The 23,550-nt window shown below is 45.3% G+C and overlaps 1 protein-coding gene across 2 annotated transcripts in view; it reads right to left on the reverse strand.

Annotated features, from left to right (window-relative positions):
• LOC141116962 (NACHT, LRR and PYD domains-containing protein 3-like) overlaps positions 1 to 23,550 on the reverse strand; it is a 138,483-nt gene that overhangs the window by 32,872 nt on the left and 82,061 nt on the right. For both annotated transcript variants that reach the window (XM_073609489.1, XM_073609490.1), the window contains exon 6: positions 6,152 to 7,856. In XM_073609489.1, the coding sequence (XP_073465590.1) occupies positions 6,152 to 7,856 (1,705 nt within the window). The remainder of the gene's footprint in view (positions 1 to 6,151; positions 7,857 to 23,550) is intronic.

Below are 23,550 nucleotides of genomic sequence, written 5' to 3' on the forward strand. Positions count from 1 at the left end.
CCTTCCTCAATAATAAAGTAGCTGTGAGGAAGGGGTTGCTCCCCCAAAACACGTCCCTTGATCCCCCATGATGGCAGCTAGAACATGTTGACATTCGGCTATTTGTGTGCATCTTCAAAATTTAGCTTTTCCGGGGGTGACTTCACCCCATCTGAACGCAATATCACACACAGTTTGTAAATACTCATGTCTGATATTGCCTTCAAGTTCTACCAAATGTGAACTTTGTAAGTTTAAGATTTGTGTCTTTCTTGTGGGTTTTAAACATGCCTGTTTTATCTTAAATGGACATTTCTACTTTTTTTAATGTGACCCCAAAAATTGTTATACAACAAACATGTTGGTTTGTTTTAAAAACCTTTTCTAAATGCACATGTGATTGTGCAGGTATTAAAAAGATTGTTAATCAAGAATGTGTGGATTATTGTCTCAACGCTACAACACTTTTGGGGTGCTCTAATTGGTGTTTTCTGTGACAATGGGTGTTATTTCCTAAGGGCAAATCCACTTTGCACTCCAAGTGCAGTTTCAACTGCACTTGGAGTGCAAAGTGTCTTCGCCTTTAGTAAATAACACCCAACAGTGCTTTGTATAAGGTTACACAATCACGCCAGTTTCAGGACTCAACACATTTCTGTCAGGGTCAGCTAAAACAAACACAAGCAGTAAATGTCACCAAAGATTTGCTTAAGGTTTTTTTTTTATTTGATAAAGGTTTCAGATATTGTCTGGCATATTGATAGCCCCCCTACCCGCAAAGAATTCAAGGTATCTTAGCCGGACATCACGGGCACTCAGGGAGGGCAAGCCAGGACGGCCACTTTCAAGCGTTGTCAGGGTTGGTTCATTTTGAATTCTGGCCTCAGGCCCAACTGAGCTAGCATAGTTGGCAGAATGTTTCCGTAAAAAGTTGTGTAGAACACAGCATGCCAGGATAATATGATTCAGTTTATACTCCGCCATATGTATGGGTGTAAGAAATAAGCGGAACCGGCTGGCCATGATTCAAAATGTGTTCTCCACCACTTAAAAACCCTCTGGTCCGGGGTGGGGGTCCTCATCGGGAATGGCCGCATAAGATGGTCCCCCAGCGCAAAGGCTTCATCCGCAATGAAGACGAATGGGAGTCCTTCCACATTGTCTTCTGGAGGTGGCAAGTCCAAGCTGCCATTCTGGAGACGCCTGTCGAACTCCGTCTGGGTGATGACTCCACCATCGGACATCTGGCCATTCTTTCCCACGTCAACATACATACATACAGGAACTTATAAGTAGCTGACACCACCGCCAACATCACAATACTATTGAACCCCTTATAATTATAATAGTACGACCCCGAGTTGGGTGGTGGGATGATGTGGATGTGTTTCCCATCAATTGCCCCTCCGCAGTTAGGAAAGTCCCACCGCTGGGCAAAGTGGGAGGCCACAGTCTGCCATTCCTGTGGCGTGGAAGGAAACTGTGGAGGAAAACAAAAAAAAATAGTCATTTTGCACATAAACAGGGAAAGCAGATTAGACACAAACATTCTTGGCCAACATCAAGATACCATTTATTTATGGGAATTTTTAAAGACCAAAGTATAAGGTACACCTATCATATTCCCCCCCCCCCCATGGACCATTTCTAACATTATGGGGGGGGGGGCTCTTGGACAGGTAACCCTCTCCACTTCATTGAGAGATGAATGCCTAAATAATGGGTATTACTTTGAACAGCCCCTCCTTAGTTACACTATTGGCAGCCCACTGGACAGGTAAGAAGTGTCATAATACAAAGATATAAATACACACTGTACACATTTGAGCACATTTGGACATTCTGCTATTACCTATCTAGATAATAATAGTATACAAAAACTTTTAACAGTACCATATGAAAAGTATACAGGCAGGCCCTTGCACTACATGCTTTGGGGAATTCATCCATAAATCTGACCACAAAAGAGGTGGGTATAGTGTGTATGGGTTTGGAAAAGTCAGCAGATAGATGATTGAGGATAGAAAATTGGTATTAGCTGACTTAGTAGTTGGGGGGAGGGAGGGTTCCAAATGATTTGGGGACCCCCCAAAAAAAGCCTCTGGCACTCTGCCTGAATTTAAAGCAAAAATCACATTTCTAAACATTTTGGGGTAAAGCACTACTATGGAGCTGACAAAATACATTGTTAATTGACTACATGAGGTGAATATAGGGCCAGGAGAGAATGCTGGGGAGGTAAGTGAAGGCAAATATGTATGAAGGACAAAAAAATAATTACATAAAAATCCAGCATGCATGAGGACAAAGGGGACATTCACAGCATATTACAATCATGGTAAATGGGGAATGAGGAAAGAAATACAATATATTGTCAAACATTACATACAATAAAATGTGAGATTAAAGGATAAAAATCTTACCTTCATATACTCCTTCTGCAGGACCTGTATGATGGCAGAACAAGTCTCTGGGATAATGATCCCCAGAGCCTGGGGGGAGATGCCTGTTGAGAATTTCAAGTCCTGCAGACTTCTCCCTGTCGCCAAGTACCGCAGGGTGGCGACTAGCCTCTCCCCTGGAGTGATGGCTTGCCTCATGCAGGTATCCTGCCTGCTGATATAGGGGGTCAGCAAAGCCAACAAACGGTGAAATACGGGGTCCGTCATCCGGAGAAAGTTCCTGAAATCATCAGGATTATTCTCATGGATCTCACGGAGCAAAGGCATGTGACAGAACTGGTCACGCTGAAGCAACCAATTCTTGGTCCATGAACTCCTCCCCACCCTGTTCATGGACTGGACTTGTGTCAAGGTCAGGACCCCAACACCAAGCCCCCGCACAGCACGAACTCTACGAGGAGTACATATGCGCAACATGGCTAGAAAACAGTCGGCTGCTCAGAACAAAGTAACAGAACGCACTGAAGAACAGCAAGGCCTGTGAAGAGCGACCTGAAAAACAGTAACGAACGAACAAGAACACAATGACAAAGTCACGCGTAGCTTGCTTGCACGCACTGAAGAGCAGATACAAACCCACAAGCACAAACTGAACAGCAGAAAACGATCTGAAAACCACGAGTCTGAAAAAGCGCGAATCGTCTCTCACCAAACTTTTACTAACACGAGATTAGCAAAAGGAGCCCAAAGGGTGCCACGCTTGGTTCTGAACTGGCCTTTTCTAGTCTTGTCGTACGTGGTTTATGTCACTGCGTTCTTGGCGATCGGAAATTCCGACAACTTTGTGCGACCGTGTGTACGCAAAACAAGTTTGAGCCAACATCCGTCGGAAAAAATCCTAGGATTTTGTTGTCGGAATGTCCGATCAATGTCCGACCATGTGTACGGGGCATAAGACTTCAGTAGCACTCAAACCAGTGCCAAAGATGAGGGCTCTTGCTTCATCCCAACACACTTTGGTGGCAACCTCCATCACCTGATGTGTTTCATATGAAATGTCAAAAAATCAATTTAGTTTCTTCTTAACTTTTTTGCACTTCGTTCCTTTGCTGTTTTTTACCTCTTTGGAGGACCAAAGATTCCTTTATGTGGAGATTATGTAGCTGGACTGTAGCTGCTAACTGCTTGTCAGGCTTCAATGTACTGCAGAAAAATTGCAACTGATCACACAGAGGACTCACTGTGACCAAAACTAAACCAGTTCATGCAAGATGGTTTCAGCTCCACCTGCAGGAGAGGTCCCTCAGATGCGTTTCATCCCCTAGTGTACTTTAATTGTTGAAGCAGCCTCAAGGATTAAAGTGGTTGTTTTGGAAGCTGCCATCCTGGGGTCACATGACAGTCTGAAGTTTCTGTTATATAGATGGCCTAGAGCGGACTTTCCTATCACTGGCTCTATGAATGCGACCTTCGAGGCCTGGTGCCACATTCTTCACCTTAATGACTCTAGTCAGGATGACTTTTCTCTGGCCTCCCAGCTTTGGCTGAACCCTCATCTACACCAATTTGTATTTTTTATTTGTGCACTAATCTTTGCTGAGCAGTTAGATGCGCTGTTTATACTTCATGCAAAATATTAATAAACATAATTTGATTTAAAAAAAGGATTAAAGTGGTTGTAAACCTTCACATGTACCCAATTAAGTGACTAGCATTATGTGATACACAGAGTGAAACAAATAATCCTACATTGGTTGTAGCTGTGTATCTGCAGTCATTTCTTCTGTAGATCATTCTGAAAACACAAATATGAAAGGATTTCTCCTCTAGGAGCAGGGGGTGGGGATCTGAAGTCTTCACACAGCCGACAGCTCTGTGTCAGGAACCATAATTTAGACTGAGCCAGAAGTGCAGTAAAAAAAATCACACTTTTTAATAAAATGGTAAAATAGTACAAACAGCATAAATGTGGTCAAAACATAGCCAGTAACCAGAGTGGGTAATTGGTGCAAGCCAGTAAAATGGCATTCCAGAGATCAGCATAGTCAGAAGAAGCAAATGGAATCAGGAACCAAAAGGGACGTCAGCCAGGCAAAAGTCTTTATCAGGAAAACACAGCAGAGAGTATTACGATATGTTGACCAAGGCGAAAGCACAGGTGATCTGATCCAGGCAGTTTAAATAGCCAGCAAGGCTGATTGACGAGCAGGATATGATCATCAGGTGAGTCACTGTGGAATGAAGAGTACTGGCAATTAACTGAACGCTGAGTAAGCCTGAGCTCTGAGAAGGAAGGGCTGAGACACATCCCTTTCACACAGTACATAGAACAAGCACAGCTGTGAATGAGTTACAGGCTGCTGCTCCCTCCCCATCACCATTTTAACTCTTGGTGTCAGGAAAATCTGCCAGAAGTAAACCATACTAATAGAGTAACCAGGCAGCAGAGAGAAATGACACTCAGTGCTTTGGAGAAAGACAAGGACACAGTATAGAAGGATGTGCGTTTTTCATATTTCATGTCTGAGGTTTACAACCACTTTAACCCCGAGCCTGAGGCTAATAGCCCTGAGTCTCTTGTCCCGTTCCTAGAATGCAGGGGACAGGGGCGGACTGAGCCGTGGTAGCGCTGGCTCCGGCTCCAGCTCCGCTCCCGCCCCCCCGACTCTACTCTTGGTCACTGGTTGCTATAGCCGCCTAGCGGCTAGCAACCAGTGATGTCACCGCCCACTGTGCCCACACTGCCCGGCACTCAAAGCGGAGGAGGATTGCACTTCCTCCTCCTCCGCGCTAATGCTCATGCCATTTCTGGACTGGAGCGGCCCAGTCCTATCCCAGCACGCTGCAACAGGAAGAGGAAGAAGGCGGCAAGGACAATTTGGCCGCCGTGCGACATCGATCGGCGCTCGGGCAGGCGGCTCTCCTCCTCTCCTCTGGCTGCCTCACACACCAGCACCACGGCTGAGCTGCTGCTGCAGGACCTGAACACAGGTAGGTCAGTCAGTGTGTGTATGGCAGGTACCAGGTCAGTGTGTGTGGGTCAGGTAGGTCAGTGTGTGTGGGTCAGGTAGGTCAGTGTAGGTCAGTGTGTGTGGGTCAGGTAGGTCAGTGTGTGTGGGTCAGTGTATGTAGGTCAGTGTAGGTCCGTGTGGGTCAGGTAGGTCAGTGTATGTAGGTCAGTGTATGCCAGGTAGGTAGGTCAGTGTGTATGTCAGGTAGGTCAGTGTGGGTCAGGTAGGTCAGTGTGGGTCAGGTAGGTCAGTGTATGTAGATCAGTGTATGTCAGGTAGGCCAATGTGTGTCAGGTAGGTAGGTCAGTTTAGTGGTCAGCATTGATGGGCATTGGTAAGCCAGGCAGCAACCAGCAAGTCAGCCAACCCCCGCCACACAACCACACAACCCCTCCGCTCAACCAAAAAAACCCAGCGCCACTAGAGCCCCCCCCCGTGCCGGCCTTGGACTTCGGGCTGAAGCCCCTGGTCTTTTTGCCACCTAGCAACGCCCCTGATCTTGGTCATAGTGATTTGGGTATTTTGTGTGTGATCAATCACCATTTTTCTATAGCACTGCTACAGTATGTGTCTGACACAGACATCCCATCTGCTGCCTCTACTTATCCAATCATTCTGTGCAGCTATCCAAAACATATACGTACATAAATACTTATAGGGTTCACATAGAGTATAATAAAATATAAGCAGCAGCAATAATCACTAATTTATTTGGGGAAACTGCTGATAATTCCAGTATAACACAAGGTTATTCTTTACCTTAAATTCTTGATGTTGTTTAGAGTCGGTATTAGTTTCCTCAATTTTTCACTCTGAATGCTACATGAATGTAGATTTACTTCTTCTGTCTCTCCGCAGGTTTGAAGGATAAAAGACAGCACAGAGCAGTCTGGAGGGGTGAGGGAGAATCCAGAAAAATCTACTTTTTTTGTTCCAATACATTGTGACATCAGAGCCTTATTCCTGCTCTCATAGACATAGTAGAATACATTAAGAAGACCTCGCTTGTCTTTTATATATTTGTCAGGTCTTTGGTTTGTAATTTTCTTCCGGATCCAGGTGATGACATGTCTGGCAGCCTGAGTAGACAATTCTCCCACATGAGACTTTAACATGGATCTAGTAGAAGAGTCTGAGAGACCGCAGAGGAAACGGAGGAATATTTCAGCACGCCCGCCTTTGTAAGATTCAGCCTTATCAAGTGTTTCCTGTAATCTGTCAGCATTATAGTTAGTAAAATGAACTAAAGCAGCAAAAAACTCCTGAAGAGTGAGATGTAAGAAGCTGTAATCCACATCAGGGGGCTGACCAGATTCCATCATGAAAGATGAAAAGAGATGTTTATAATTTTTCACACTGAATGACTCCAGGTGACACTCATCAAATACAATCAGGTGATTCATGACTCCATGTTCTGCCATCCACCCAATAGATGTCAGCAGTTCCCAGTCAGTGTGACCCCCATCTTTATTCTGGCTGTGATTGGTCAGAATGTTTGAGACATAAGTCACAAAGAGTTGTGTCACTGTTTTGGGTAATGATGTCATCAGCTGATCAGTGATTGTTGGTTGGGATCTGAAGCACATTGATAACACAGTACAGATGATCCAGCAGTATGATGGGATATAACAGAAAGTGTACAGCGTGTCATTCTCCTGCACATAATGAAAAGCCTTCTCTGATAATTCCTCATTTCCAAAGAAATTTTTAAAGAAGATCAATCTGTCTTCATGGAGAAATCCCATGATCTCAGCTATTCTCTGGAAAACACTGGTATGAACTGATGCCAGTCTGGTTGGACGGCTGGTTATCAGTACAGAGCAACCCTTAAGAAGACTCTGCCTCACCAAACTGACCACAATCTCACCACATTTTGTCCTGTAAGCAAAGAGTCTACTTGATCTGAAATCTAATTGGTGAATACTTTCATCTAAACCATCAAATATAAACAGAAGTCTCTCTGGATCTTGTAAAATGTCTCCAATCTGACTCTCTAGATATGGATATTGATGAAGAATCATCTCCTCCAAGCTGACCTCTCTCAGTTTATTAAGGTCCCAGAATCTGAAGAGGAAGACAAAAGAAAATCTCTGGTAGTGTTTTCCGGTCACCCAGTCATAGACAAACTTCTGCATCAGTGTGGTCTTCCCTATTCCTGGCACTCCGCTCACCATTACTGCATGTGGAACACATTGTGACTGGGGGTTCCATCGGAACAGCCTGTCGGGGGAAATACATTCCAATCTAGACTGTGTTTCCTTCAAGCATTCCTCATGTGTTACCCCAGTCTGTATTAGCTCATTCTGGGGATGCTGCCTGAACTGATTAGTGGAGACTACAATCAAGTTCACATAATGCTCATTAATGAGGAATCTTTGTGGTTCCAGAGTAGTTCCTGGGGGTCTATGCTCCACTAGAGTCTCAGTCTTCTCCATCAGACATGTTTTGTGCTTTTCCTGAATATCTGGGAATGTAATGGAAATATTTTATGACTCAGGTTAAAGTAGAAATTGAAAATGTTGATATTATTATTATTCACTTCTGTAATGTTCATAATATTAACAGAGATTTTATCACTGCTTTTTAATCTCATATTTTAATATTACAGAAAAATATATGTGTCCATCTTACATTCAGATATTATGTAGCAATATAATTCTTTTACTAATTCAGCTGAGATGGCTGATTGAACTCCTTGAGGTAACATGGGCAGTGTGCACAGGACCAGGGCCTCTGATAGCAATGTACAGTCCTCCCAGTGGAAGGGTCAGGGACTGCCTGTAGCTCCTCCTAGGTGCAATGTGTCCCCTTGGTCTCCTTCCCGCACATTCCTGGTAAGTGCCTCAGGCAGAGCCGGCCTGCCCACTCTAAGACCAGACTCTACATTCCAGCTGCCTCTGTTATACTCTGTGCTAAACATTGGCATCTCTGGCTGTCACCCCTTCCATGCAAGTAGACATGGCCTTTGCCAGCCAGCACAACCTCCAACAATGTACGGTATATCCAGCAGCACTACCACCAAAAAGCTTTCCATAAAACATGTCACTGTGATCGGGAGTAGCCTATCGAAAATACTGTCTATCAATCTATAAAATAATGTTAAATAACATGTCGTTAACTTGCATTGATGCACAATGACCCAGATGTTAAAAATGTATCATTGACTAAGAATTTCTACAAATATACATTATTAAAAAAATATGTAAGAAGGGTAATGTTAACCTCTTGCCAACTGTATAACACATACATGTAGCAGCAGGGAGTCTATGGTGCACCTCTGTTCTGTGCTGGCAGCCAATCACAGTGATCATTTGATCAGGAACTCCACCTCTGACTCCTGTCATTCAGAACTTCTTGCTATTGGGTCACACATGCAGGTGCCCTCCCGAAACGGGCTATTTGCATCCACAGACAGATACAGCTCAGCTCCGCCCCTACTCCCTCCTTACAGGATTTGACTGAAAGCATCAGGAGCCAATGGCCTATGAAACCAGGAAGAGAGGAGAGAAGACCTGCAAACAGGCACATCACTGGATCGATACAGGACCCAAGCAAGTGTTCGAGAGTGGGAGAGGAGAACAGGCATTGGAAGTTTTTTTACCTTTAAGTGGTTGTAAACTCTTACATATAGCCAGTGAATTGGTTGGCCTCAGGTGAGCTGGGGTGGAGAAGGGGCAATGGCGACCCTAGGGGGGGCCAGAGGGGGCCCTGACCCCCCCAACATTATGCTGTGCCCCACCATGTGCCCCCCCCAAAAAAAAAATTTTTTTTTTTTTTTTACAAAAAATCAATGTCTAAGAGGGAGAGAGTCCCCAGTCAGCTCCTGCGGGTGATTCCTCCCCCCTCCCCTGCTCGCTGACACTGCATAATGCGAGCGTTCGCACGACGGCCGCCCGATCTGCTCCTTCACCTGCATCCTTATTGGCAGGGAGAAGAGCGAGTTGCAGGAAGGACTCCACCAGGACTCTCAGTTACTGAAAAAACAGACTGCTTTCTCCTGTCCTTAGGACAGGAGGACCAGCCTGTAAATTCCAAGAGATGCCAGACCAGCGCTGTCAATAGCAGGGGCAGGACAGCAAGAGGAGGCTGGGGAACCCCACAGTGGCAGAACACCAGGGCCCGGAGGCAAGACAACCTTTGCAACCCTGATAGTTCTCCCACTGCTTTGGATCCTTATATTTTCTTGATATGCTGGTGACATATATCTCTTGTTTTCTGCCACCCTGGGGGACCCCAATACAGTAGGAAGGGAGCTCACTGCAGAACATGTGAAAGGGCCCGTTGTGGGGTCGTAGTAAAGGGCCCCAGGATATATATATATATATATATATATATATATATATATATATGCATTTTATAGTTGCCCCCCTATTTTTGTCCCTGTCCCCCCATGTGCCCCCCCTAAATTTGAAAGCTGGAGACGCCACTGAGAAGGGGTGGAGAACTGAAATTACACACTGATCAGAGATCATTGCCGCCTCATCAGGGCCCATCAGTGAAGGAGAAAAATTACCTGTTTCCAAAATTTTATAAGAAACTATGAAAAATGTTTTGTTTTTATCATAATTTTTATCATAATTTTTGGTCTTATTTTATTTATTTAGCAAAAAATAAAAAACCCAGTGGTGATTAAATACTACCAAAAGAAAGCTCTTTTTGTTTGAAAAATATTATAAAAATGTAGTTTGGTTACAGTGTTGCATGACCACGCAATTGTCATTCAAAGTGTGACAGTGTTAAAAGCTAAAGATTGGCTGTGGCAGGAAGGGGGTAAAAGTGTCCAGTAAGCAAGTGATTAACTACTTCAATACAGGGCACTTATACCCATTTACTGCCCAGACCAATTTTCAGCTTTCAGCACTCTCACAATTTGAATACCAATTACTCAGTCATGCAACACTGTACCCAAACAAAATTTGTATCATTTATTTCACACAAATAGAGCTTTCTTTTGGTGGTATTTAATCACCACTGGGTTTTTTCTTTTTTGTGACATAAGTAAAAAAAAGAGCAAAATGTTTGAAAAAAATACACTTTTTTTTTAGTTTCTATGGTAAAATTTTGCAAATAAGTAATTTTTGTTCATAAATTTGGGCCAAAATGTATACTACTACATATCTTTGGTAAAAATAACCCAAATAAGTGTATATTATTTGGTCTGTGTGAAAGTTATAGCGTCTACAAGCTATGGTGCCAATCATTGAAAATTGATCACACCTGATGTACTGATGGCCTATCTCATTTCTTGAGGCCCTGAAATGTCAGGAAAGTACAAATACCCCCCAAATGACCCCTTTTTGAAAAGTAGACAGTCCAAGGTATTTAGTAAGAGGCATGGCGAGTTTTCTGAAGGTGTAATTTTTGATGATGAAGATGATAAACAGTGACTTTGGTGAAAAAAATCCACCACCTTATATTCTTAAAGGCATACCAAAGAGATTGCACACAGATGGGTGTACACCCACTGGGTCAATCAAGCTTAAAAAACGGTGGTCCCGGATGGCAGCTTCCGCAAGAGACGCGGATTCCAAGGGTACAAGGAACAGCTAGAGATGATCACAAAGGGGCTGCTGGTCACTTTTATATGAACCGATTTGTTGCTACAACCACAAATAGATTCAGGTAGGCAATCAATCGCATATCGAGTCACTCAGATGGCCAAATAACAAGATTGCTGTGGTCCGTGCCAGAGGTCTAATGACATCACACACCGTGGCTCTACTCTATGCATTTCGTCACCAGAAAGACGTCATCAGGGGCAGTTACAGCAGTCTTTTTTTCCAGCTAGAGATGATCATAGAGGGGCTGCTGGTCACTTTATATGAACTGATTTGCTACTACAACCACAAATAGCAATCTTCAAGCTTGCTGCAGGTTCAGCTTCAAACCGTGCTTTGCTACTACACAGGGTATTCACTTGCAAGTCTCTGAAAGCAAATTTTCTCACTGGACTTATTCCCACTTCACAGGGAAGGAACTCGAGTACTCTGTTGGGCTGGTGACAGGTACTCAGATGGGCTGGTGACAGATACTTTGATGGGCTGGTGACAGGTCCTCTTTATTACTGGGGGGAATCAGTGTGTGTTGGTGTGCACTGTAAGCGGTAACGAGCTGTTACCGCAATCTCCTTGATCGGTGTGTGAGGAGGAGAACCCGGTAACAGCTTGTTACCGCGGTTTGTTAACATTCTGTGATCAGCTGATTGGACACAGCCGGTCACGTGTTTACCGCAATCGGGGATGGGCTGTCTCAGGGTGACAAGCCCCGTCCCCAATCGCTGCTCACAGAGGACAGTGCAAGTGACTGGCTGTGATTGGACACAGCTGGTTACGTAGTAAAGAGCCATTTTTATTGGCTCTTTACACTGATCTGGGATGGGCTGTGTCCCGAGGGACACGCTTCATCCTCACTCGCCGCGCTGCAGGCCTCCGGGATCCCGCAGGAGCGGTGAGAACAGGAGGATGTCATATGAAGCCCGCCCAGCACGGGAGAGTGTCCCTGCCGGCGTCATTTTACTATGGCCCGGTATGGAGGTGGTTAAGTAATATAGCACATGGGCCCTGCAGATTTGTACCAGGCCCTATTCCCAAGTGAGTGCACAGCAGCCAGGCACACAGAAGCTTCCACAGCCTTGCAACACAATGAACATGCAGTGAATGTCTTTTTAACTTCTTGCAGACCGCTCGCCCACCTGCAATGTACTGTGGACAGGTGGCCCATGCAGGCAAAGCGATGTACTAGTATGTTGCTGCATGCTTCTGGTTCATGGTGTGCATGTGATTGTGCACAGCGGTATTCTGTCAGAAAGTCCTGGACAATGATTCATGGCTGGGACCTGCTGATCGGCTTTGTCCAATCACAGCCCAGAGCCCTTGGTTGGCAATAAGGGATGGACCGAACACCCCCGGTTCGATTTGCATCCAGAACATGCGAACGGACCGAAAGTTTGCGCGAACATTCAAACACCGTTAAAGTCTATGGGACTCGAACGTGAGAAATCAAAAGTGTGAATTTTAAAGGCTAATATGCAAGTTATTGTCCTAAAAAGGGTTTGGGGACCCGGGTGCTGCCCCAGGGGACATGTATCAATGGAAAAGAAAGTTTTAAAAACGGACGTTTTTTCAGGAGCAATGATTTTAATGATGCTTAAAGTGAAAAAATAAAAGTGAAATATTCCTTTAAATATCGTACCTGGGGGGTGTCAATAGTATGCCTGTAAAGTGGCGCGTGTTTCCCGTGCTTAGAACAGTCCCTGCACAAAATGACATTTCTAAAGGAATAAAAGTAATTTAAAACTGCCTAAAGCTTTAATGTAATGTCGGATCCTGACAATATGGATGAAAATCAGTGAGACAAACGGCATGGTTACCCCCCCAGTCCATTTCCAGGCCCTTTGGGTCTTGTGTGGATATTAAGGGGAACCCCGCACCCAAATTAAAAAAAGAAAAGGCGTTGGGCCCCCAGGCCTGTATACTCTGAACAGCAGTTGTGCAAACAAGACAGGGACTGTAGGTTTGTTCTTATGTAGAATCTGTTTGTAATTTGGAACAGGTACATTTTGTAAGTGTAGCTCCAGCCAACAAATCTATTTTAAAGCTTTTTGGAAAACATAGGGAAGGGTTATCATCACCCCTGTAACATTTTGTGGCGAAAAAAAGCCAAGCTCCCCTGACCTTGTTCTGGTGCCATACTCGCACAGGTACTCATTGATGGCCCTCTGCTGCCTGTGCAGCCTCTGCAGCATTGCCAACACTGAGTTCCACCTGGTGGGCATGTCACAGATGAGGCGGTTCTTGGGCAAGTTACATTCCTTCTGGTGGTCAGCAAGCTGAGCACTGACATTATATGACCGGCGGAAATGCCCACAGACTTTCCTGGCCTGCCTCAGGAGATCCTGTAAGCCCGGGTACCTGCACAAGAACCACTGCACCACCAAATTAAGGACGTGAGCCAAACAGGGAACATGGGTGAACTGTCGCTGTCAGAGGGCGGAGAGAAGGTTGGTGCCACTGTCACAAACCACCATTCCTGGCTGAAGCTGGCGTGGCGTCAACCACCTCTGAGCCTGTCCCTGCAGAGCTGCCAGAATCTCTGCCCCAGTGTGGCTCCTGTCCCCTAAGCAGACCAACTCAAGCACTCCATGGCATCTTTTTGCCTGAGTGCTTGCGTAGCCCCTAGAACGCCTACGGAGCACCACTGGTTCCAAGGACAAATCTGCACCGGAAGAGGCCATAGAGGAAGAAGAAGAGGAGGGGGTGGAGGAAAGAGGTGTGTCAGAATCACCACTACCAGCATTTTGGTGGCGTGGTGGCGGAACAAGCTCCAACGATACTGCACCCTGTCCTGCATCCTTCCCAGCTGCCAGCAGGGTTACCCAGTGCGCCGTGAAAGAAAGATAACGTCCCTGTCCATGCCTGCTGGACCATGAGTCAGCGGTAATATGCACCTTACGGCTGACCGCCCTGTCCAACGAGGCCAAGACATTGCCTTCCACATGTCGGTAGAGAGCCGAAATTGCCTTCCGAGAAAAAAATTGGCATTCGGGAACCAGCCACTGAGGTACCACACATTCCACAAATTCCCGAAAGGGAGCAGAGTCTACCAGCTGAAAAGGCAGCAGTTGGAGTGCTAGCAATTTAGCCAAACTAGTATTCAGCCGCTGAGCATGTGGATTGCTGTGACCAAATTTCTTTTGCCGTTTAGCAACTGGGGTAGGGAAATTTGTCTGCTACAATCGGATGCTGGTGTACCGCTAGCAGATTGCCCGCAAGTGCTTGGGACACCTAATTCTACACCTTCATTCCTCTCAGTGCAGGTCTCTGAGAGGACTGAAGGTAGAGTGGGGTTGGAGATCCCAACTGATGAGGAGCAAGGAGAGGTCTGCCTTGTTCTTTGGTGTGGGTCTTTTAAGTACTGTTGCCAACAGACTGCATGGGAGCTTGACATATGTCTGGTCAAGCATGTGGTGCCCAAGCGGCTGCTGTTTTGGCCACGCTTGATACGCTTCAGACATATGTTGCAAGCAGCAATGGTGCGATATGCTGCACGCGTCTCAAAAAAGGCCCACACCAAAGAACTTTTGGAAGAGACAGCAGCGCCCTGCACATTCTGAGCTCTGCGATGTGATGCAGTCAGTTGGCTGCTCTTAAGCTGGCCCCTGGAGGGCATCCTGCCTTGTTGGAGATGTGCCTCCTCCTCCTCTCTTCTATCTGGCACCCACGTAGAGTCAGTGACCTCATCATCCCCTCCCCTCCTTGCCACTGGAGCAAACCTGGCAGTATGCTGCAGCTGGGGGAACATGACTGCCAGTTTCTTGTCCTTCTTGGGCACCCACTCTCTCTGGGCTCACGTTACTGCCTTCATCCTCAACCTAGGTACCATCATCAGAGCCTTCAAAACGCTGCGCATCCTCTTGCAGCATGTACCCTACACTGTGGCCGAACAGCTCGGGGGACTCCTCAGGGCATGATGGTGGGGCTAGGGAAGGAGTGACTGATGACATTGAGCCGATGGAAGAGGCCGCTTTGGCAGCTGCATTGACAGACAAAGTAGCCTGAGCCTGGATGACAGAGGAAGAGGAGGATGAGGACGGCTTGGTCATCCACTCTACCAACTCTTCTGCATGTTGTGTCTCAACACGGCCAGCTGCCGAAAAACAGGACAAGCGTGCTCCACGGCCACGTGCTGAGGATGCACCGTGTCCACGACCAGCACTGTTGGCTGTAGACACAGAGCCTGCTTGCCCTCTTTTAGTGGCCTGTGAGCGTCTGCTTCTCCTTGGTGGCCTTCCAGACATACTGTACAATTAGATTAGCAAAAAACAGTACACCAGGAATGGCCTACAGTCAGGCTTGGCTAGACTATAATATATATATATATATATATATATATATATATATATATATATATATATATATATATAATTAAATGAACTGCAGCTCACTGAGTCACCTGTCTGAAAGTGTCTTTAAACACGTACTCAACAAATGGCCTACAGTCAGGTATAGGCTTGGCTGGACTACAATACAGTGGATATATATTTTATTTACTGCAGCTCACTGAGTCGCCTGCCTGAAAGTGTCTTTGAACACGCACTCCAGAAATGGCCTACAGTCACATATAGGCTTGGCTGGACTACAATGCAGTGGATATATATTTAATGAACTGCAGCTCACTGAGTCACCTCCCTGAAAGTGTCTTTGAACACGCACTCCAGGAATGGCCTACAGTCACATATAGATTTGGCTGGACTACAATGCAGTGGATATATATTTAATGAACTGCAGCTCACTGAGTCACCTGCCTGAAAGTGTCTTTGAACACGCACTCCAGAAATGGCCTACAGTCACATATAGACTTGGCTGGACTACAATGCAGTGGATATATATTTAATGAACTGCAGCTCACTGAGTCACCTGCCTGAAAGTGTCTTTGAACACGCACTCCAGGAATGGCCTACAGTCAGGTATAAGCTTGGCTAGACTATATATATATATATATATATATATATATATATATATACACAGTCAGGTCCATAAATATTGGGACATCGACGCAATTCTAATCTTCTTGGCTCTATACACCACCACAATGGACTTGAAATGAAACTAACAAGATGTGCTTTAACTGTAGACTTTCAGCTTTAATTTGAGGGTATTTACATCCAAATCAGGTGAACCGCTTGGAATTACAACAGTTTGTATATGTGCCTCCCATTTTTTAAGGGACCAAAAGTAATGGGACAGATTAACAATCATCCATCAAACTTTCACTTTTTAATACTTGCTTGCAAATCCTTTGCAGTCCATTACAGCCTGAAGTCTGGAACGCATAGACATCACCAGGCGCTGGGTTTCATCCCTGGTGATGCTCTGCCAGGCCTCTACTGCAACTGTCTTCAGTTCCTGCTTGTTCTTGGGGCATTTTGCATTCAGTTTTGTCTTCAGTAAGTGAAATGCATGCTCAATCGGATTCAGGTCAGGTGATTGACTTGGCCATTGCATAACATTCCACTTCTTTCCCTTAAAAAACTCTTTGGTTGCTTTTGCAGTATGCTTCGTGTCATTGTCCATCTGCACTGTGAAGCGCCGTCCAATGAGTTCTGAAGCATTTTGCTGAATATGAGCAGATGATATTGCCCTAAACACTTCAGAATTTATCCTGCTGCTTTTGTCAGCAGTCACATCATCAATAAATACAAGAGAACCAGTTCCATTGGCAGCCATACATGCCCACACCATGACACTACCACCACCATGCTTCACTGATGAGGTGGTATGCTTTGGATCATGAGCAGTTCCTTTCCTTCTTTATACTCTTCTCTTCCCATCTCTCTAGTACAAGTTGATCTTGGTCTCATCTGTCCATCTCATCTGTCATCTGCCTTCATCCTCAACCTGGGTACCATCATCAGAGCCTTCAAAATGCTGCACATCCTCCTGCAGCATGTACCCTACACTGTGGTCGAACAGTTCGGGGGACTCCTCAGGGCATGATGGTGGGGCTAGGGAAGGAGTGACTGATGACATTGAGCCGATGGAAGAGGCCGCTTTGGCAGCTGCATTGGCAGACAAAGTAGCCTGAGCCTGGATGACAGAGGAAGAGGAGGATGAGGACGGCTTGGTCATCCACTCTACCAACTCTTCTGCATGTTGTGGCTCAACACAGCCAGCTGACCAAAAAAAAAGGACAAGCGTGCCTCACGGCCACGTGCTGAGGATGCACCGTGTCCACGACCAGCACTGTTGGCTGTAGACACAGAGCCTGCTTGCCCTCTTTTAGTGGCCTGTGAGTGTCTGCTTCTCCTTGGTGGCCTTCCAGACATACTGTACAATTAGATTAGCAAAACAACGCCTGAAGTTTTCAAAAAACAGTACACCAGGAAAGGCCTATAGTCAGGTATAGGCTTGGCTAGATTATATATATATATATATATATATATATATATAATGAACTGCAGCTCACTGAGTCACCTGTCTGAAAGTGTCTTTGAACACGTATTCAACGAATGGCCTACAGTCAGGTATAGGCTTGGCTGGACTACAATGCAGTGGATATATATTTTATTTACTGCACCTCACTGAGTCACCTGCCTGAAAGTGTCTTTGAACACATACTCCAGGAATGGCCTACAGTCACGTATAGGCTTGGCCGGACTACAATGCAGTGGATATATATCAACTGCCCGCCTGAAGTAGATTAGAAACAGTACAGCATGAACGGTCTGCAGTGAGATCTAGCTAAACTGGATCAACTGCCTGAAGTAGATTAGAAATAGTACAGCAGGAACAGTCTACAGTGAGATCTAGCTAACTGAATAAACTGCCTGCTCAAAGTAAATGAAATGACACTCTCTCTCTATCTCTCTATACGCCATCAACACACTACACAGGGCCAACGTGCAGGCAGACTTATATAGTGTGGGGCATGTACTTAACCCCCTAAGCTATAATTGGCCAAAGGCACCCTGTCTGTTTGCTTACAGCGCTGTGATTGGCCAAAGCATGCGGGTCATAGTGCATGCTTGGCCAATCATCAGCCAGCAATGCACTGCGATGACGCAGTGCATTATGGGCCGAGACACGCCACTCGAATTTTGCGCGAACGGCCCATAATGTTCGATCTTCGTCGAACGATCGAACAGCCAATGTTCGAGTTGAACTCATGTTCGACTCGAACAGTCAGCCCATCCCTATTGGCAATAAACACAGGGCTCTGTACAGAAGAGATATTTAGTAAAAGCAGCACACATTACACATCGTTAGGCACACATTTAACCCCTTGATCGCCCTAGATGTTATCCCCTTCAAAGCCAGTGTCATTAGTAAAGTGACAGCGTATACTCTATTATTAGCACTGATCACTGTATTAGGGTTCAGATTGCCCCTCGCACTATTGCAGTCGCAATATAAGTTGTTGATCACCAGCATTACTAGTATAAAAAAAAAACATGTAGCAGAACATTTTGGCCGAAATGTATAAAGAAATTTGATTTTTTTTTTTTTATTGGATATGTTTTATAGCAAAAAAGTAAAAAATATGGGGTGATGGCAGCTGCCTGAACTCACCGCTCCACTGGCCATTCTGCTTTGACTCTGGTGGCTTGTGGAGACCAGTCACCCGAAACTGACTCCCACTGGTTTGCTACACACCCGGCACTCCCCCATGGCAAGGGGGAAACAAAAGACTGCACCGGCACAGCCTCTGGATGATCAAGCCCCGGACCAGGCAGACACCAACCGCAGCTCCACTTACTGTATCCACTACGTGGCAGGCTGAAGTTCAGGGAGCTGCATCACCGGACCTTTCCTCTCATAGCTAGGGTGAGCAAGATCCCTCTCTCCTGCGCTGTCCCTTGCCATATGAGGGTGATTATACTGGCAGAGACTCCCTCCCAGTCCATCAGCTCCTTAGATAGGTCTATGGGGGAGATTATTACCAGCCAAAGAAACCATATTGCCAGCCCCGAGCTGCATGCTTTACCTTCCCAACCCTCTCAGCTGCTTCAGGCAGAGTATCCTGGCGATCCCATCATATTAGTGAGATTTTCAGCATTGCGGGACCAGGGCTTGGAGAAGACAAGCAAATGCATTACCACTGAACGTATAAACTGGCAGAGACTCGCCCCCCAGTCCATCAGCTCTTTAGATAGGTCTATGGGGGAGATTATTACCAGCCAAAGAAACCATATTGCCAGGCCAGAGCTGCATGCTTTACCTTCCCAACCCTCTCAGCTGCTTCAGGCAGAGTATCCTGGCGATCCCATCATATTAGCGAGATTTTCAACATTGCAGGAACAGGGCTTGGAGAAGACAAGCAAATGTATTACCACTGAACGTATAAACTGGCAGAGACTCGCCCCCCCAGTCCATCAGCTCTTTAGATAGGTCTATGGGGGAGATTATTACCAGCCAAAGAAACCATATTGCCAGGCCAGAGCTGCATGCTTTATGTTCCCAATCCTCTCAGCTGCTTCAGGCAGAGTATCCTGGCGATCCCATCATATTAGCGAGATTTTTCAACATTGCGGGACCAGGGCTTGGAGAAGACAAGCAAATGCATTACCACTGAACTTGAGCAAGAATTCAAAGACTTAGGTGACCATATCAATACCTTAGAACCAAAGCTGCATGCTACGGTCTCCAGGATGAACCAGAACACTGACCAAATTGCTCAACTACACGCTAAACTGGAAAAACCCTTGTGAGAATTGACGACCTAGAAAATATAACTTCAGAGATATAACTTCAGAATTAAAGGCCTCCCCGAGTCATATATGAACACCCATGCAGCAGTTATGGAACTGATTCAATCCCTACTCCCTAATAAATCAGACCATAAACTGCAGCTAACAGCCTTCCGCCCAAATGGGCCACCTAGGGACAGCATAGCAAAGCCCCACTTTTATGGGACCAAGGAGCGGATCATGACAAAAGCAAGAGAAGACCCCAATATCCAGATAGGAAACCATGATATCCAAATCTTCGCTGACATCTCTCAGGCCACAGCCCAGAAACATCAAACGTTTAAACCACTCTTGAAGCCGCTCCAAAATCGTGGTAAAGGGCATTCATTCGCCACCTTCACTGAATACGAATCTCAATTGCTACAACTGGGCCTGAACTCCAACTCTCCATCTGTGATACCACAGTGTCAATCACCTCGCCTGGAAGATAAAAACTGTCCAGAGACCACTGCTCCTCTATCACCAATATGGCACAACACCAGAAGCTGTAACAAGGAAAACTCCCAATCACCTTGATGCGATCTGCTGGGACTGCCATTTTTTTACATGTTCTATTGATTTGAGGGTCCCCCACCCATTTGCACTTCATGACTTTGGTTTTGCCACGGATGGATCTTATCCCCCGTGGATTGTTGACCTACCACATTTTGTTCACTATTCTGTTTGATCGTAAGTGGCCTCAATGAATGTGGGAGGACCTATGTCTATCTTTCATTTAGCTGTTTTGTTGATGTTTAGCGCAGGGCTACTGCATGAGCACTGCACCCCACTTTGACTCCACCTCTGCCTACTGTATTATCAGGTGATGTGGACTTTTTGTGGACTTTTCATTGCGCTATGTTGGCATCTGACCTCCCCACCTTGTCGTTTATGATAACTTGTTGTTTATCATATTGCTTTTCTCTCTCCCTGCCTGCAGGTCTTCCCTTCCCTCCACATTTCTCTGAGATGCTTCTCTTCTCATTGTCATTCTATTTTTCCACCTGCACAAGATGCATTCTCCATCGGGATTTGCTTCTGGAACGCCTCCTGGTTCCAGCTTTTCTGGGGTAAGTCGGTTCTTTCCCATGGCTGCCATTAACACATCTAAACTGATCAAGGTCCTTTTCCCATAATACTCAGGGTCTGAACTCACCAGTAAAGCATAGAAAAGCCTTCCACTATTACCATTCAGGGGGAGCGGAGGTGGTCCTCTTACAGGAGACTCATTTGCCCAATGCCGCGTACAAATGGTCGGATTTTACAACGGGAAATGTTCGATGGGAGCTTGTTGTCAGAAATTCCGACCGTGTGTAGGCTCCATCGGACATTTTCCGTCGGAATTTCCTCTGGATCTCAAATTTTCCGAAACAAAATCTGTTGTCGGAAATTCCGATCATGTGTACACAATTCCAACGCACAAAATTTCATGCATGCTCAGAATCAAGCAGAAGAGCCGCACTGGCTATTGAACTTCCCTTTTCTCTTGTCATCGTACGTGTTGTTGTATGTCACCGCGTTCTTGACGTTCGGAATTTCCGACAAGATTTGTGTGAGCGTCTGTATGCAAGACAAGTTTGAGCCAACATCTGTCGGAAAAAAACATGGATTTTGTTGTTGGAATGGGCGATCGTGTGTACGCGGCATAATACATTTCAGCCCTCATTTCTACATGGTCAATACCCCCAATTCTACTTGGCTATAGCACCAGATAAGAGGTGGGTAGTTGTCATATGTGTATCAAAATGGCTGTCTTTTTCACCCCTTAAAGTTGTTAAGGACCCCAATGGTAGATAATTGTTAGTGGCAGGGGAAATAGAGGGGGGACAGGTTATTTTCCTTACTTTCTATGCTCCTAACAGAGTCTCTTTCCCAGACGATGTCTCCCCATTTTCTGGGGACCATGGTCCTGGGGGGTAACTCGAATATAGCTTTGGACTCGGTCTTAGAGAAGATGAGACCCACTGGGTCTTGCATCCTATGGTCAACCAGGAAGGGCACTGTATTTGAAAAGTTACTACATCAATTTGATCTATTTAATGTTTGGTGGGAATTCAATACCTCCAAACTTGACTTTACATACTATTCTAATGTTCATCTAATCTACTCTAGAATAGACCACATCTTCACCCCTTCTCAAAATGTGCCCTTGTTTAGTTCTTCCAAAGTCGCTTGGTCCAATCATTCGCCTGTTATGGCAACTCTCAATGCTCTTCGCAAAAGCCAACTCAGTTTACTGTTGCTTTTTAAATGAACCGCTACTGAGCAACTCCTTTGTTTGCTTTGAGGTTGAGATGCATTTGAAAGAATTCTTAGCAGTTAACGACACAAACCTCACCACAAACCAGTTGGGCGGCACATTAAGTCCCATGCAGGGTATCCTTATAAGGTTGGCCTCAAGATATTAAAAAAAAAATCGGAAGCCTTAATATGCCAAAATTAGTCAGAACTAAGTTTCCTGAGAATCCTCAACTCGATCTCCAGAATAAAATAGAAGCCACGCGTCTGGAACTAAGCATATGTCTCACCTCTAAGACAGAGATATACCTTGGGTGGTCTCAGGCCAAATTTTACCAACATTTTGATTGAATGCGGAAACTGCTGACCCAGAAACTGACTTCCAGTCTGCAAGTGACATCAATTCCTAAACATAGAAAAATGGACGGCTCACTGACTCAGAATCTTAACCCTTTCACACCTAAGGGTAAAACAAATCTAAAAAACTAAGTTCAATTTTGCAACTTTGCCATGTGTTAGTAAAACTACATATCATCACAACTACTTAGTGTATCCAGGTGGATTATACAGTGCCTTGAAAAAGTATTCTTACCCCTTGAAATTTTCCACATTTTGTCATGTTACAGTCAAAAACGTAAATGTCTTTTTTGGGATTTTATCTGATAGACCAACACAAAGTGGCACATAATTGTGAAGTGGAAGGAAAATGATAAATGGTTTTCAAAATGTTTTACAAATAAATATGTGAAAAGTGTGGCGTGCATTTGTATTCAGATCCCCTGAGGCAATGCTTTGTAAAATGGCCTTTTACTGCAATTACAGCTGCAAGTCTTTTTGGGGATGTCTCTATCAGCTCTGCATATCTAGAGAGTGAAATTTTTGCCCATTCTTCTTTGCAAAATAGCTCTGTCAGATTGGATGGAGAGCGTCTGTGAACAGCAATTTACAAGTCTTAAGACAGATTCCCAATTGGATTTAGGTCTGGACTTTGACTGGGCCATTCTAACACATAAATATGCTTTGATCTAAACCATTCCGTTATAGCTCTGGCTGTATGTTTAGGATCGTTGTCCTTCTGGAAGGTGAACCTCTGCCCCAGTCTAATGCCCCGTACACACGGTCGGACATTGATTGGACATTTCGACAACAAAATCCTAGGATTTTTTCAGACGGATGTTGGCTCAAACTTGTCTTGCATACACACGGTCACACAAAGTTGTCGGAAAATCCGATCATTCTGAACGCGGTGACAAAAAACACGTACGTCGGGACTATAAACGGGGCAGTAGCCAATAGCTTTCATCTCTTTATTTATTCTGAGCATGCGTGGCACTTTGTGCGTCGGATTTGTGTACACACGATCGGAAATTCCGACAGCGGATTTTGTTGTCGGAAAATTTTATATCCTGCTCTCAAACTTTGTGTGTCGGAAAATCCGATGGAAAATGTGTGATGGAGCCTACACACGGTCGGAATTTCCCACAACAAGGTCCTATCACACATTTTCCGTCGGAAAATCCGACCGTGTGTACGGGGCATAAGTCTAACATGCTTTCTTCTAAGATTGCCCTGTTTTTGACTCCATCCGTCTTCCCATCAACTCTGACCAGCTTCCCTGTCCCTGCTGAAGAAAACCATCCCCACAACATGATGCTGCCACCACCATGTTTCACAGTGAGGATGGTGTGTTCAGGGT

This window comes from Aquarana catesbeiana, linkage group LG13, assembly GCF_042186555.1.
Source record: "Aquarana catesbeiana isolate 2022-GZ linkage group LG13, ASM4218655v1, whole genome shotgun sequence".
NCBI lineage: Eukaryota > Metazoa > Chordata > Amphibia > Anura > Ranidae > Aquarana > Aquarana catesbeiana.